This window comes from Anas acuta, chromosome 1 (assembly GCF_963932015.1).
Source record: "Anas acuta chromosome 1, bAnaAcu1.1, whole genome shotgun sequence".
Classification (NCBI taxonomy): domain Eukaryota; kingdom Metazoa; phylum Chordata; class Aves; order Anseriformes; family Anatidae; genus Anas; species Anas acuta.
The window spans coordinates 80,207,248-80,225,129 of NC_088979.1; the positions used below are offsets into that span (position 1 = coordinate 80,207,248).

The window sequence follows — 17,882 nt, forward strand, 5'->3', positions numbered from 1 at the left end:
CCTCATCATCACAGTTTCTGGATCCCTGGGTCATGGCCTCAAAATAGAAACCCAGATCTTACAGGCACCCTGAATTTATGACTTCCCATCTTACTACTTTGGACAGGTAGATTTAATAATTGGCATCAGCTTCCAGCCCTTCTAGCTGTTCTGTCTACTTTCATTATTTCTTCTCCATTTCCCCTCTCCACAATATACTTAATACATGCAGAAATAAAGATTGCTATGTCATGTCTTGCAGTGAGAAGGATCCCTAAACAGCAGTTAACTAGTTGCTGGGTCTAGAGCCATTACAGACTTTATATTAAGTCGTTATGGTGGCTGCAGTATTGCCCAGTTTGATGGCTGGATGTAATTTCCATTAAGTTCTGGCAAACACTAATGTGACCTCACCAAAGGCTGCTAATGAAATCTAGCTCTGCTCGAATTCACCAGAGCTAGCTAACTACGAAAATCTTGCCTGAAGAAAACTATGAACACATCTCAAATGGAAAATGCAAAAGATATTCTCAATGGTTTCTTCATAAGTTAGGACAGCTTGCAGAGAAATAAAAATGACTTTTTAGGACTTCTCTTTTGCGTTCACCTATCATGGCCTCCAGCATTTTCAGCTGAAATTGCAACTCAATACAAACAACCCGATACAGTTAACTCAGACTAGGGAGCATGTTGGTTAAATTAATTTTCTTCTACTTTTAGAGGTTTATTTTTAGATACGGGAGAGGAAAATGTGATAGCTCATTGGAACAATGGAAGCACAGCACATATAGATCATATTGGAAGGAAGAGCAATCTAGAAACACAAGTTTTAGACAAGCCACTACAAAATGAAGAAGGAAACAAATAAATGCCTGTATAAATGTCTTGAAAATGCACAAGCAGAAGGAAAAAATGTGAAATGGACATTTCTATTTGACCATACAACTTTAATAGTGCTACACTAATTTTTCTAAGGAGATACAACATTCCCATACGCATACTGCATTTCTTCTAAAAATTCATGTGAGCAAGTTACAGTTCCTGTCACACGTAGCATAGCCAATTAGCTCACTTACAGCTATCATTAATGGGAATTTGACAGAGCCAAACCTCAGGAATCTGATTCTATTCTGACTAGAAAGCAAATACGGCCAGCAGTCGATTCATCGATGCAAACAGGCAAAGAAAAGAATAACAAAGGAACAGTATTTGATTCTTTTATTTTAAAACACAAAAGAAAGCTCTGATGGCACTGCTCATATTAAACTATCACAACTGCATCATTGATTTCCCTAGGATAATCTGCTTTTGTGATTTTTAGAACAAAGAACAGCAAAGCAATGAATTCTGCACACCGATAAAATCAATGGGTTTCCACGCAACTCCTCAGTTTTGCCTCTAGTTAGAGAGCTTATTGATCACCCTAAAAGACAAGGGCCACTATATTCTACATTGATAGCACTGGGCAAACACTTGGAGCACAGCAACCTGACCGGTGATTTACAGCAGGGTGTACTGGAATCTGTTCCTGCTCTACTGGCAGCAATCCTTTCTGCCCTCATACTCTTGCCAATATTTGTGTAAAAGCTTTCCTAACTTAACACAACGATAATTCATAACACCTTTGCGTGAAATATGATCTAAACTTATGAATCATAACATAGAAGAAGACAGTAAAACAGAAAGTAATAACGCCAACAAAATGAGACCAAGTTGATTCTTCTGTAAAAGGGAACAGCATCTCCCATAGGCATTATCTTGTTATAAATAACCCTACATTATACAATCCTCTCAGTAATTTACTGATACTTTTAAAAAATCAATAGTTGTTAGGTGATGTTGTAAATGAAAAAGGTAAGAGTATCATTACTGACATATATAGAATGTTTCATAGTAATAATATCAAGAAGAACCAATAGGAAGAGTTTGAGGGTCTCCAGACTTCAGAAATAATTTTAAAACATGATGAAATTGAGGATAGCATTGTTTCTGCCTCTTCAAAAGATTACAACTTATGGAAAACCTGAAGCTACTTCTTGTAAATGAGCAAGATCCACTGATAAAGATCCCTTTAAAAACTACATTAACTGAGAGAACTTGTACTGATTCGACACTCTGCATCATAAATTGTGACACTTTTGACCCTATATGCAGAGTTCTTGAGACAAATATGAACTTTCGTGGAACTACAAACACTGCAGGATTCTCTCTCTCCCAGCCAACATTAAATGGCAAGAAACACTGCAATGCCAAGGGAGGAATCTCCTGCAGCCAGGAGAGAAGTATTTGGGGAGGTTAATCTTTTGCAGTTGTAACCTGATGTTTTGTCAGTGAATCATGTGTTGGTGCTATGCGTAGGTAAAGACAACAGTCCTGAAGCTTCTGAGTGGCAGTGTTCAAAGGTTAACCAACCTGACCCTACCCGGGAAAAAAAAACAATGACAGCAGAGTGTTGCTTTTGCTTATCTACACACTTGAAGCACAAATAAGGGACTGTGCTTACAAAGATGAAGACATTATTTTCCACTAGCCATACCAACTTTAGGAGAAATTTGAGGACATGGGAAAGAAGGACATGGGTAGGATGAGGAATGTTAGAAAATTTCTGAAGATTCTAGTTTCAGTTTTTGGCTGGCAAGAAATACACTCACACTGCACCAATATCTGTCTCTGTAACGGAGAAACAAATGTATGATTTCTCATTACTATAAAGTGAAGACTTCCCTTCTGTGAACAAAGGCTACTTCATAAGCACTTTGTGAGCACTTCATATTAAAGCAATGAACTCCAGAGTTCAAGAAGTCTGTAATTTATTTTAATCAGTTCCCATTTACAATGACTATTTTATAGATGGCTACAATTATAGTAAGTCCGCAGACAAAAGAAATCATTTCTGTAGCCTTAACAGAGCCTTATCAATTGAAAATTCTGCTCTGCCTGTATCCAGTTCAGGAGAACTACATTTTGTGAAACACATGAATTCTGGTCTGTGCCTACATTTATCTTACAAGTGAATGTTGCTGTTACACACAAATTATAAATACTATTAGCAAGTAAATTCTATTGTGTGTTTATCTTAGGAAATTGTCTGCATATTTCCTTTATATACACACATGTGGAAAATTAGTGATTTATAATGACTCATTTATTGTAGAACTGCATTAATAAAATATGCACTTCTTGATGCTAAAGGACTTTTTGTCCTGAATACAGAAAAAATGCTTAAGTACAATGATGTATAAGCTTAAGTCTATCTTCTGTCAGGTACATCCTATATACAAAGGAATTTTCCTTACGTGGGACTTGTATGAATAAGATTTCAGGCAGCCATGAAAACAAACATCCTCCAAAAAGGGGTTAAAGAAAAAAAAGTTATTTCCAGTTATTTGAAACATCTCAGTTTGATTTCTAGTCTCCCTTTGTAGTTTACTTAATGACAGTTTTGGAGGCTAGAGACCAAAGAATGCTCTCTACAAAGATGGTCTGTTTCAATCTGTGAAAGTTAAAATTTTCCCCAAGTGTTAATCTCAGGTCTTTCTTTTTTATGTCATATAGAACAATCCCACAAAAAATAAGCTTTTCCTTCTACAAGCCATATCAAACAAAGATTTTTGAAAGCAAATTTTTAAATTAACAAACCCATACTAAGTGGAAGTATTTAGCTTTTTTCCAAATCTTTCTTTTCGGAAAGCTGATGATACAATGACTGTATCTCTTGCTTTACACAATGACTGTATCTCTTCCTTTATATATGAACTAGCAATTATTTTTTATTATAATGTGGTAACTACAAATCTGAAAAAGCTTCTCCAGTCTTCTTCTCTAAACCATCATTTTCTTAGAAAAAAAGGACAATTAATTGTTAGAGGAGCAAATCTTTAAGCAAAGTAACAGTTCTGGTAGGCAGTTGATGTCACTAGAACTCACTTTCCAGTGTGTGGCAAAAGAAAAAAGCAAGAGTGTCATCCATGGAAAGATTAGGAAATAATGACCACAAAATTTTAAGTCCTTGTCAGTGATAGAATTTAGAACTTCAGGATGAAAGCTTCTTTAAATCAACAACAAAGGAAGAATTAAGAAATGATACGTACCTTATCTACTGTGACAAAATCATTGTCAACTTCTATTGACCTTGGCCGTAGTTTTATAGGTTTGTCTTTGAAGATATCTCCAAAGCCAACACCCTTGACCTTTTTGGGTTGGATTGTCGTGCCTCCATTGGCTCCTTCTGATTTTGTGCTGCAAGAGTCACCACCATCACTCTCAGAGCCTGTAGTATCTTTTAGGCCTAGGAAATGGAGGGATAAAAGAAGGAATCTTAGGTGTGAAGATCCCTGTTTCCAAAAGAGATTGTGACCGGAACATGAACCCTCCCACCAAGCTCTATAGGAGAACAAAGGCTTGAGATACTGGTAGAGAAGAGGTTCTCTGTGCCATGCGCTCGTTTCGGAGTTTTAAAAATCACATCACTTCATTGCATTGGTGTACTCATTAAAGCTTACACCAGTCCACAAAACATGCATGCTCCAGGATCAAAACTTCATTCATGAAGACAGCCGTTCCTTGAGTACCAAGAAAATCCTTCTTAGACACATATGATTTGCCAGAGTTCATTAAATGAAAGAGTTAAAATCAGTTCTAGGGCAGCTATTGTATAAAGTCACTTAAAGCTAACAGTCAGTCAGACCAGGCATACTGTACCTTAAATCTGTATGACTCATATCAAGCCAATTATGCAATTAGTATCTAAAGTTACATTACCTAACTGGGAAATATAAAGCTGAAAGCTGTTTAAACAAATCTGCAATCAAATAAGCTGCATAATGTGTTCCCTGCTGAACATTAAATCTCTCTGCAGCATAGACAGCCTCATAAGAAAAGCACCCATGCACACAATCCTCTAGGAATATAATAAATCAAAACTGACACTCTCATTTGCATTACTTCTCTCAGTGAATAGGAAAATTTATCAGTGCTTATCTGAAAATTTCCGCTGTTTGAATAGCAGAGGCCACAGATCCAATATGGTGACGTCTCGGTCCTTTACAGGATGGTGCAGAATCAAGCCAAGCAGTCACTGGCAGCAGAAGTGACCCACTGAAGTTTCCTCCAATTGAAACAGTCCCCAGAATCATTTACACCTTCCTTCCTTCCTACGTTGCAGATTGACTTGACTATGTTTCCAGGAAAAACACAGCACTTTATGCTAGCTACTACGTCGCTAATTCTACCTAGAAATAGCAAACCCAAATTCTCATATTCCCCTTAGAAGCGTTTATGGTGCCACAGACATAGATCATATGAGTCAAAGAAATTAAAAAATCAAATAAGCTTCTCAGCTTATTTTTTCGTATACCAATGTGAACAAATTGATCGCAATGGATTTTCATTGTAAGGCTGCCAGGAGAGAAGAAAATCATCCTTAAATTCTAGACACCCCAAATCAAGTAGAGATTACATACAAATCTCTTTCCCTCTTCCTTAGGTAAGCATATAGTCTTATCTAAAAATCATCTGTATTTCCACAAAGAGGAGAGAAATGACACTAAGATAAGAGCAGAGTTTACTGGATGAATGGCTTGCAAGTTGTGGAGCATGTGGGAAGCTTTACAACACCCTAATAATGCCTCAGATCCTACAATTCTCCGACATGTTTAAGTAGCAAGAATAGGATGAAACAGCCATCTAAGCTGAAAGCACCTGAATGCTGTTTCTAAACTAATCTAGAACAATCTTTTAAAGCCAAATAAATCAATTACCTAGAGAGAATATTTTGATGGTCAATCTTTATGACTAAACTTGTTAATATTAACAACTGAATCCTTTTCTTCTGCCTTCCTGACTCAAGTGACAGCTCTAGGTTTGAAAGACCAAAAATCCACAGAATGAGAAACATTTTAAGGAGAGCGGAAAACGAAAGAGGAAATTCAAGGTATAGCTCCACATACAATTTCTTTCAGGTTCATTCTGTCTTTAAGAACAAAGGCAGAAAACAATCTGGGGCTTGGGGCACAGTTTTTGGTTTTGATGTTTCTTTTTAAGGTCTCCACACAACAACTTTCTGTCATTCTGATAAGCAGTAACTCGCTTTCAGGGAGTCTTCTCGTCTTCCTGGCAATTCACTATTAAGGAACAAGACTGGTAAAACACAAGATCTTTCTCAAGAGCTACTTTAAACTTCTCCGATGAAGCACAGAAAGCACTACAAGTCCTGAGGCCTACAGGAACAAATTCACAAGCAAGGAAGCAAGGGGCTCATCTGCTAAAATTGGTTTTAGCAGCAGGGTGCTGTGAGGAGAGGAATTCAGGAATTGTGTATTGGGACGGGATTTTTAGTGAGAATGGTTTTAGGAGACAAATTAGAGAAAGCTCCTGCTCAGAAACAAACAAAAAGGCTAAAGACTAAGCAAAATACTTTCTTTGGCTCTGTGGCCTCCTGCATGGCTGCTACATCTGCATGTTGAATTTATATATAACATTTCTGATTCTGCAAGGGTACGAGTTAGATACCACCGTACAAGTTATTTCTTCCATAAATTGCCCAGGATTTGAATTAAGAAGAATTATAAACAGTAATAATAATCACAGTATGACTTTTCTCACATATGCTGGGGCCTTGATCGTTTTACTTTGACCTTTTTGTCTTCCCATGGCAGGCCTTGGTTAACACCTCAAAAGCTGGTTTCACGGGCTTATCATAGTTAAACGGTGGCATTCATGCCATCATTAAGGAACTTCTTCCAGGGCTCATAAAAGCAATAACGAGTGAATTCAAGCCTTCACTGCAATCCTGTTCTATCTGGGCTGTGGTGGTGGTGATGATGATGGGGGCCCTGTCTGTAGTGGAGCCATTCCACAGCGCAGGGGCACTCAGAGATGCAGGGCAAGACTAATTAAGCCTGATAGGTATAAATCAGAAGCATGGCAAAGTCACTGCCTTTTTCTTATTACTAAACCTTGTTGTGACTTGAGCAGTAACAATACAAGAAAAATTAATAATATTTCTGAGAGTAAAACCTCCACAACTCAAAATTCTGTACAAAGCACAGTGATCATTTTGTCTTTGCTGAACAAAGGATCCTATTCCTTATCCTGATGTGGGATAGGGAAATTAGCCTCTGGCAAAAGTTCCCTGTTTCATCCTTGCCAGGATCTCCTAAAACTACTCTGTGACAGACAAAAGCAGCAGTGCAGAGACCTCCCTCCACGAGTAACTGAGTTTAATTGATAGGATTCATGACTTCTCTTAGCCACTCCCTGAATAGAAAACATGTCTTTAAAATAAATTAGTAAGATAGGTTTTCCACATCACTGATTGTGGGAGAAGAGGACATACACCTAGACCTGGACCTTGGCCAGTAGATGGAAATAAAATATGGAAGTAATTAAGGGAATTACTCAGCAGGTGTCATATGGACTTACAGTTCTTTGAAGCCTGCATGAAAGAGAGATCAGAAACCTCAAGGGCTCAAAGACAATTAGGCTTTTATTTCTGGGTAATCACTTGTTTTTCATTATGGCATCTTCATCTTCTATTACCATTCTTCCATGATGAGACAACACACCTTACATCAGAAGCCTCACCTCAGGCTTCCAACAGACTTCCCTAGCATCGCCCATCTGTGCTTGATGTTATCCAAGAGTCGTTTCATTCTCAATGCTGCCACGGAGCTTTTATTATCAGGACTGTATACTGTGACAAAGTTAAATAGGAAATATCATATATATATATACATATTATATATTAATGAGGACAGAATGGACTGAAGTGATGCCTGTCCAAAGTAAATTGCATTTGAATGGTCAGATACAGTGGCCAACCTGACAAAGCTTCTTCAAAGTTAAAGTAATTCTTTCTGATGAACTAGGAAAATGACAGAATTTATTATTTTTTGACTGACACAAACTGAGGATCCCCTTGGACTTAAATAAATGAGAATAAAAGCCCTAGCTTTTCCAAGAAGTATCTGCTCTTGCTCTTATCACTTGATGGCTGTGGGAAAGAGGCAGAAGTGGCAGCAAAGAAAGGCAATATGCAGTAGAAATTCTGAATATCTTAGATAAAATGAACGTGTACACAGCAACATTAAGAAAAAATAATGCAGAAATTAATCTAACATGCTTTTGCTCTTAAAGACAAGCTGAGGGGCCCTTCTCTTTATCTTAATTTTTTCCCGAGGTACCTGAGATATACATCTTTGATGTGTATCTGTATTTTTGATGTATATCTGTATCTGTACAGATACAGAACTTGCAAGCAAGAATTTGCAATACTCTGCCCACTCTTGCATGACAAATACTCTCCTCTCACTTAATTTTTAGTTGGGTTGTTTACTGAAATAAATACATTTATGTGTCTGTATCTATTTAACACGTATTTGAATTTCTACCCTTTCCTGACAAAGAAGTTTCTCCTACAAAGTTGCGGTGGTGGAGACTAAAATAAGGTGCTATTTCACATTTTGACTGAAATCAAGGATACTATTTTTGCAATCATTTCCCAAGTTCAACTTGAGACATGTAAGCCTCTGTGATTCTATTTTATTAAGCATTTTCCTCTAACAATTTATTCGTCCAAGATCGAGAGATGAGCAAAACTGAAGTCAGAGAGTGATCCAAGAGCCTTTCTTGCCTTTTGAAGGGGATGTTATTCGATTTTATTCCACAATACAGACCCCTTCCAGTCTCTTAAATAAAAATAAAAATCTGGGACCCTGAGCTTGTCCCTCTTCCCAAAACCAGAAAATTGCCCCTCTTCGTACTGACTCAAATACCCTCCTTTTTTCCTTCAGCTTTGCATGGCCTTTTTCACCATTACTGCAAAGGAAAAAAAAGCTTAGTAGGAGAACAGAGCTGGACCATTTCCCTGAAAGCCAAATACAGCCCACAGATAGGGCTGGGAACTAGGCAGGAACCTGAGTGACACAGACTGACAGATTATGAATTTTAAATATGGAATTTTCTGCAAGAAGAGCTACGGTTAGCAGGGAGGTCACGTTGCTAAATGGGCATTAAAACCTGGAGTGTGTCTCAGCAGGCACAGTCATCTGCCACTGACGAGCAGTACGACCACACCGGAGCAGCTGCAGCAGAGCTGTGAATGTAGCACAAAGGTAAGGCCAGCAGCTCATCAAACTATCCTCAGGAATACTGAACACATTTTTGGTTTTAATTCTAGTCATTAAATACTTCAGATATATCCAGGACAGGATAAAAGCTACACTAGACAGGTCTCTTGCTATTATTATTTTTTTAAAACAGAAGATTTTCTAGAAACATCATCTCTGTGTCAGCATTTGGATAGCTGACAAGCTAAGAGCTTGTCCCACCAGTTCCAGTAACATGAAACTTTTGCAGACCCTTATAACGCTTTTAGGACTTTTTTGGATATCCCATTTCTGGCTCTATAAGCAAAGATGCTTTTATTTATTGTTGCCAAATTATCTGTAGCACCACAAGGCAGAGCTCAAACCTGAGTGTTAGCTGCGCTTTAATAATACGCTTCCTAAAACCTGACCAAGGGCAGCATCAGCAGCAAGGAGATAAAATTCCCAGAAATCCCAACTTTTGGCTGGAACTAGATATGGGACTCCTGGCATAACGTTATTTAAAAAGATCCTGAGATCTAAGATTCTCGGTTGCTTCATGCTCCTTACAAGTGCAAGATAATTTAGTATTCATGAAGATTCAATTCTCACAACACTGTCTGGAGGAATTTCACACTTCACACATATTTTTCCTCTATGGCTATATATGAGGTATTAGTTTTCTCACGACATTTCAAACATACCACACTTCTGTTGTGCCAGTTACAGAGAGCAACATTCTGAAATGTACCAAAACAGATTAGCTCAAACAGGGATTAAGAAGAGACCGCAACATCAGACTTAATTCACCAACATCCCCAGAGCTGTGCTGGCATTAAACCAAGATTCTAAACCAGAAAGATTTTTAGGGATGATAAAGGGCTGTGTAAACTAAAGCTGTTAAAATAAAAATAAACAGCTGTGATAAAATTAACTCCATTCAAAGCAGGAAAAGAATTGTTTCTAAATAGCTTAAAATGGCAGGAAAAATGCAATACATGGTAAGCCTTACAGAGCTTTCTATTTTAAGGTATTATTTACAAATTTAATTTTTATTCTGGATTGTTCTCTCTACAGACTTTCTGGCATTGAGGAAAAGACAAGAACACTGCCGATGTGTGAGCCAGGGATGCTCAGGCTCTCTGAGCTCTTCTTGGACTAGCTCTGTTAAGCCATGTAAAGGTCAGCTGTTCAGAGGCACACACCTGAGACAATGCAAACAATCTCCTGATTTGGTTTGGCAGCCAGAGAGAAACGCTGTCAGCTGTGTTTAATGGAATAAAGAATTGTGTAAATGAAGCTTATTGGGATTTCTGCCTTTTATGGGAGGGAGGAAAGGCAAGGGGAAACATGGTCCTTCCTTCTATTTAGAGAAGGGTGGTGTGGAGCTCCTGAGCGACTGATGTGAACGATAATGAAGGTGAAGCCATAGATAGCAACTGCAGCAGATGAAACAGGAAGCGTCTTTCTTCCTTTTCCTCACACAGAGGCAAAGGCAGAATGCATAGATACAGCCTATCAGGTACTTAGCTTGAGCTTGTTTTCTGTGAAAGTCCTGTATTTTGCTGAAGACATCCTTAACAACATTCTGTAGTGTCAATTAAGGAAGGCAAAAACCGAAGAGGAAGCTTGATTTTTAAAATGACTGTAAAACAAAGCTGCACTGCTCCTTCATAATTAAAGGTTAATAAATTCACACTTAAAAAAAAAACACACCACATTTATGCTTCTTAACCGAGTGATTATACATGTACAAATGGTTGATGCAGACTATCTCAATATTAGTCATTATTTGTTCTTCTTGGTTATGCTCCTTGAAGAAATGTAACCTTGTATTCTAAACATTTTGTCATTTCCTTTCACAACGTTCATTTTCCTTAACACAACGCTTCTTGCCACGTAACACACAGCCCCAAGATTTTATGCTTTCACAAAATATCATGCAGGGAAAAGGGGAGCAGTGTCCTGCGCCACGTAGCAGCATGCATTATGGGCAATGCAGTACAAGCATCTTCTGCAGCATGAACACGGAGCCATCAAGGAGGAAACTGGTGGCTTCACCTCATCCCCAGCCATTTCCCTGAGTACCACAAGAGCAAACAGAAACAACCACTCATTCAGGAGTTTCACAGCTGTACTCTCGCCTTCGTCATTTTGGAACTGTTTTGTCATCACCCGTGTTCTCTCCAAGTACAGGAATGTGTTATTGTATGTGAAATAACAGATAAGCAACCACAGCCAAAAGGATTCTTTCCCTGCCACTCACCAAAAACTGATCTGTAATGAGACTTGTGGAAAGCCACTTGCTGATGGGAGCCCAAATCTTTGGAAGGATTTAATGCAACGTAATTCTTCTACCCACCACCCGCAATCGCTTGCCATCTGTACATTTGTTCTCCAGAAAACAGGATGCTTATTCTTAATCAAAAATTTTTCTCTCACCCATTTTTTAACATTGTTCTTTGTCAGATGTTATTTTTCATTGTAGCAGCTGTGAATTTATTACACGGTATTCTTTGTGAGCAAGTTAGAAGCTGAAATAAAATTTGTAACTGTCCTCTTCAGAACTGTTCAAACCCACGTCCTGGTTTCTCGTTTAACTGTGCTCACATTCAGACATTCTTAAATGGAGTTAATAATACCACAAATACGTCAACCATATTGATTTCTTTGAACTCTGACCAGACACTGTTCCTCAAGGATTAGGAAAAAAAATTAATGTGTTGGAGCAATAGAAAACACAATTAAGGTTACTCACGAATACTTCTGTTTCAACGATCCTGTCTCATCTTCTTCCATTATATCTAGTATCTATTACTGACAGCATTGTGGGTCCGTGTATAAGGAAAGAGAGGCAAATATTTGTCAAGTCAGGCACTGAATCTGCCCTGTTCCTCGGTTGTAGCATTTTCAAAGGAAAAGAAAGCGAAGGAAGAAAGAGAAATTAGACCAGTAAAAATAAAGAAATAAAAAACCTTAGAAATCCAAGATGCAGGAAAGTTCTAGGATGAGAGGAAAGAGGGCTGTGATCAACAAAATGACAAGTAAGTAATTTGCTGTTGTTGTGTGTTCACCCAGCATACACAGCAGCAAAAATTCTCTGACAGCAGGTTAATGAGCAGAATACCAAAGGGGTTAGAGCTATTGCCGAGTGGAGTTTGGCATCCTAATGACTGAAAAAGCCATGTCAGCATGTGAAGGCAACGCTGGCTGCTTATGCAGGAGACAGTCTTGCATATTTCAAGGAAAAGTATCTCTAGAAGCAGCTACAAACTAATTTGACAGCATTTAGCTACTCCAGGCCTTGGTTAAGAAAGAAAATTTCTTTTAAACATAGCAGTTGCAAAATGGCTTTCAAAATGAAATTATTTTAGCGCTACGCACATGTTGGTAAAGTAAAAGCATTTTTCTTCTGAAGCTTGCTTCAGAAGTTGAGCAACGCTTCATGCAATGCAGTACAGGCGAATCGAAGCACCCTTTGGGCATAAGGAATCTGAAGCTGTGAACTGACTTGTGCTTAGCTTATGGAGCAATCAGAAACCTGACAGCGGAGGAGCTGTGGGTTGCTTGAAACCCACGGTCCTAAATGAAAACAATCCTGTGGAGTGTCTCCAAACAGTTTTCACTGGAAACACAAGCACACAGGTATCTGCCTAAAAATGAGAGCCACAGATAAGGTACGAAATGGAACAGGCTGGCCACACCTTCCGTAGGCCTGCTGTGGAAGAAAATTAGTATGCAGGAAGAGAGCTGCCAACAGATGCAACAGGAAGAATAGTGAAACCTCCTCTCTGCATGTTAGTCAGGAGATAACATCTCTGACAGTAGCGATGCCAACTCTCACTTTGCTTAACACTTTCCCAGATGATCTGATTTTGTCTACCACCCGTTTCAGTCCCAGATTTAACCCAGTAAGTGACAAACAGGCTGCAAAGGTAGCTGGACATCTGGCCTTCTAAAATGCAGCTTTACAGGGAGAGCAAGACACCTCGGTAGCATGAAAACAACATGCAAGTCTCAACCAAATGCCAAGGGGCGTAGTATCAAACACATCTTTGGGCAACTTGGAAAACAAAGTTCATAGGGGTGTTTGTCCTGGGCAATGGGAGACATCTACTGTGGGTTGTCTTCTTGCAGCTAGTGACTAAGAATGCCTGTAGATACCTATCCAACCATATGGGCTTTGAAATGTTTGTTGAAATTTATCTTGCGCAACATGGCATGATCACAGGCGATTATTGTTATCAAGGAGAACTAAATGCAGAGCTCTAGCACGACTGGATGTTGAATTCTTTCTGGTTTTACTTAGGCTCTGCCTATATAACTAGAGAAGGCCATTTGACAGTTAATAAAGAATGGGCAGGGCATGAAAAGCAAGTTTTCTGGTAACATTAGGGCAACACTGCCCAGAGAGTTTACTGTTGTGAAATTAAGGCTCCAAAGGCAGATCTCACATCTGATTTGAAGTTAGGTTTTGAAATCAGAAGTCACACACACCAGAGTCACTTTGTAAATCTGTGTTACCCTCATCAGGTAAGTGGATCATCATCAAAAACAGAGGGGATTGAAACCACGATGGTCTAAGAAATCTGCAAGAAGCACACACTCTGATTAAGGCAGTTAAGAAGGCTCTAAGGTGAGATGCAGCAGAAAAACATGAAGCCACGTTGGTCTGCTCCAGCCAGAGCAAGAGCTTGGTCTGAAGCTCGAGAAGAGCTCAGAGAAGAGGTGACTTCTGGTAGACAGGGAGATCATTTTCCAAGGGCTGCACACATAGATGGAACTTCAGTTTTTGCTCAGACAACAACAGAAGTGCAAGTGCAAGTTACCAGCATAGAAGGCTATCACTTCTACTGCTTCATCCTTTGCTGTGAATATGCTGAAGACATAATTCAACAGAGGTAGGAAAGCAAACTCCCCCACCCAGAGAGTAGAAGGAAGGGCAGCACAGCTTGGTATTCTGGAGAGAAAGCTGGATGAGATAAAATCAGATGCCAAAGTTAGCACAACATCCTGTTCACCGGAGTACAGGACTGAACGCTTTGTACTTAGTCACACTAAATGTGACTCAGTAGGATCTCTTTCTGCTAGATTTCTGGATGAGAAGCAGGTGGAAGGACAGATTTCCGTCTTCCTTGCTTCCTCAGTCTTGCATCTGATACCACTATCCTCTCTTCTTCTGTATTAACAGGGTAGTAAAAGCATATGAAAAGCAGCATATGTTCCATGCTTCCAAAACGCAGAAGGCAAAAACCTGAACATGAAATGAAAGTAGCTTTGTATCTTTTACCTGCTTCCTTGGCAGAAAAACCTATCAACCAAAATGCTGTGAGTAATAGCTGTCAAAGACAGAATGCCAAAAGAAGAGCATGCAGTAAAATTGATACAAAACAAAACAAAAGCCACGTTGTTCTCAAGAAAAGCACAGCGTATTTAATGAATTCAGCAATTCTAATGGGAACTTCAGTTTTAGAGCAGATGGAGATTTAATTCAAAGATTTGTGGTTATTATCAATCATCTTCATATTTCAGGTGGCAAAATAGATGGGACTAAATGGTTTTCGTTTCAATCCATAGCAAACCCAAACATCCCGTGTAATTTACAGTTTATTGTGGGCTTACACGCATACATTATACGGACATAACATACACATGCACAGAAGGACTGAGTGCATTCTCACTGCATTAAGGCTAGGCAGTTCATCAGCAGCAAACCGACTTGAGCTTACACACAGATAGATATGCATGTAGAGTAGCTGTAAGTGAGTAGCAGTGGCACACTTTACAAGTGTAGATAAATCAAACAAGTACTGAGGACTGAAGCTATTGCTTGTTGATTTTGAAACACACTCACTGTTATAGCGTCTGTAGCTGTCAATCTTTGCCGGTGCCACTCTGTACAGAATTGTCCCTTCAAAGGCAGATTTTCCTGACAGCAGGGAAGAGAAGGAAAGAGGGAAAAAAAAGAGAAGGGGTGGGGTGGGGGTGAAGAGATCGAATGATGGTAAAAAGAAGGGAGAGGAAGAGGTTTTAATCTGTATTTTCAGTCACTAACATTTTTAAAGACTCATTAGCAAAACAACGAGAATATTAACAAAAGTATCTGATTTTACATGAAGTTAAAATGTTCTTACTGCATGTATGTCAGATAAGAGAATCTCATGATTTTGCTAAAGCTGTTCTTTACAGTGTCCAACAGAATGCATTTTTGCTTCGGTTTTGTCTGTTGTCCACCAAGATTCATAACTTGCAAATTAAATGATTTGTCTGTCTTATTCAGCCCCCTCATGGAGCTCACAGGAAGCCTGAAAAAAAATCAGTACTGCAATGATGTACTCACAGTGGCTCAACACTCCTGTTGCAGATGTAGTGAACAAGCACAGCTGACTTCCAAAGAGGGCACTGAAATATTCGGGTTTCTTTAATATACCAGGATCCTGTGAGCATGAAAAATGCCGCATCTTTCCAAGAGGATTTATTAGAAATATTTTGGACATGGGACCTAGTATTAAACAATGCTTTGCTGAAGGAATAGGATAAAAAAAAAGCTAAATAAAGCAGTTTTTCAGCCAATGGCTTAATCAGGTGTTTTAACTCTGCACACATTAACAAAAATAAAACACAAAAACTTAAAAAAAGACAAGAAAAACTTAAAAAACAAGAAAAAAGAAAAAACACTTCCCATCCTAGGTATTTAAGATAACATTTCCAGTATCAAAACCATGAATTTCTTGGTGTTTTGTTTTTTTTTTCTTTGATAGCAAGACAACTCATGCTCTGGCAGTCATGGTATGGAATTCAAGTGAAGGCAAAGGGCATGAGCATTTGAGGTGTCACTTTTAGTTTTGTTAAGCCAAGGTATCCAGGCAAGCCCAAAAATATACCAGTGTCAGCTTGCTGTCAAGATCACCTAGGTATACCATCACAAAAATGAATGTATTCAGTATAATTTTATAGCAAAATAGCCAGTACATGTGAGTTATTTCAATATAGCATCCACCCATTCTGGTACCAAAAACGTAGATTATATTTTTTCCTGCATGTCATTCTGTTGGACTTTCAGGAAACAAAAAACTATGCCTATTTATATATCGTAAAAAGCAGTTTCTTTGTTTTGTACCTGTAGTTTAATTAACAGCACAAGGTTTTCATTGTCTTATTTTTACACAACGAGGAAGCAAAAATGCTGCAAATCTACTTTTCTACCTGGCTTTTACAAGATACCATTCAAATAATGCCATTAAAACTTTCAAGGTACAGTTAAGAAATTGCTAAGAGAAAGGCATGTTAAGCTTCATGACAGTGAAAAGAACCAGAGAGACAGGAATGAACATCAGAAAGCTTTAAGAACACAAAATACACCAAGTTGCCTGACTGAAGCAGCAGCTGCTGAGTCCATCACTGGTCCTAGTTCCTGCAGTCATGACTCCTCAGCAGCCATCACTAACAGGTTTCTAAAAGTAATTGATACCTAACGTGAGGCCTAGCAACTTCTGAACAGACAAACATGCAACAGGCTGCCTTTAAATATTGCCATGACATTGCCATGAACATACTAAAATGCCTTTGAAATCATCTCAATAATAAGTTGTGATTCTCAGATGCTATTTGTTTGATTATGGGACAGCTTTCCTGCTTCTCCACAGACTGTAATGACAAGATGCAGTATACAAAATATTCTTAAAATCAATACTAGATAGCTGAGAAATCTCAAAAATAATTAGCCTTATAATTCATGTATCCATTTAATATAATGGTAAAATTATAATGTACTTCCAGTTCTTGCCGTGTAACCTTCCCTCAGAGAAAAACAATGTTCTAATTTAAGAGGGTGCTTTAAAGAACAAAGAACTGTTGTTCACTCTAAGGGTACTTGAGCCTGTCCCTACTCGTATTTTGAAACGTGTCTTTGAAGACAAAAGAAAGGTGGAAATCACCTTACAGCTGGGACAAATATTTAAAATAAGTATGTGTAGATAGACAGATAGATAGATCTTTTGATCTTGTAACAGTCTCACTTTCTAATCTGCTGAGCATCTACCAACCTAAGGGAAATCATAGGTTCCCAGCCCTTTCAGTTAAGGGGCTATTAAGTCCTGCTATTTGTCTTGAGAAATGTTTAGACACTTTAAAAAAAAAAAAAAGGGACTCCTAATTCAGAAAAAAATTCTGAGGTTACTCTATGGCAGAGTGTGAAAAGAAATCAAGCCAGTTCCTTCTGTCCATTTACTCTGATCTGCTGTAAAATGTACGTGGGCACATTAAAAAATAATAAAAACAGACAGCATCTTTTTCCTCATTAGGTCTCTGTAGGTCATAACGCAATGACAGAAGAATATGCGTTTTCGTTATCTTTATTCCTAAAATGCCAAGCTATATTATTTCTCTCTTCTGTATTGCTTCTGCTGAGCTCAACAAAAAAATATGTTTGCACTTCGAAATGGTTCTTTCTGGAGAGCGTCATTAAAATGTAATTAAAACATTAAGTTTAACTAACAAATTATTTTTAAGTATTAATAAAATAAAACACTCATGTTTGCACAGTGCTCTTTCTCCAAAGATCCTGTGCTACTATTCCAAGTCTTGCAGTGAACTTGCCAAGTATTACCTTAACCATGTTATAGGCTAGGTTGCTGAGTATAAGGCTGCTCAAGATTGCAGAGCCATACCCCAATCCATTTTAGGACCCTCTAGGAATTGTGTGGAACCTCGCTGACCATCCAAGTTTCTGTTTCAATGCATATGTACAGCCTCTTGGATCTGAGAGTTCACTCAGAAAATAACTCAAAAATCTAGAATTCGTATTCCAGATTTTTG

At 38.5% G+C, this 17,882-nt stretch overlaps 1 protein-coding gene across 6 annotated transcripts in view; it reads right to left on the minus strand.

Moving 5' to 3' along the window:
• Positions 1 to 17,882, minus strand: part of SH3KBP1 (SH3 domain containing kinase binding protein 1) — a 218,063-nt gene that overhangs the window by 77,954 nt on the left and 122,227 nt on the right. For all 6 annotated transcript variants that reach the window (XM_068684265.1, XM_068684257.1, XM_068684249.1 and 3 more), the window contains one exon: positions 4,071 to 4,267. In XM_068684265.1, coding sequence (XP_068540366.1) covers positions 4,071 to 4,267 — 197 coding nt within the window. The remainder of the gene's footprint in view (positions 1 to 4,070; positions 4,268 to 17,882) is intronic.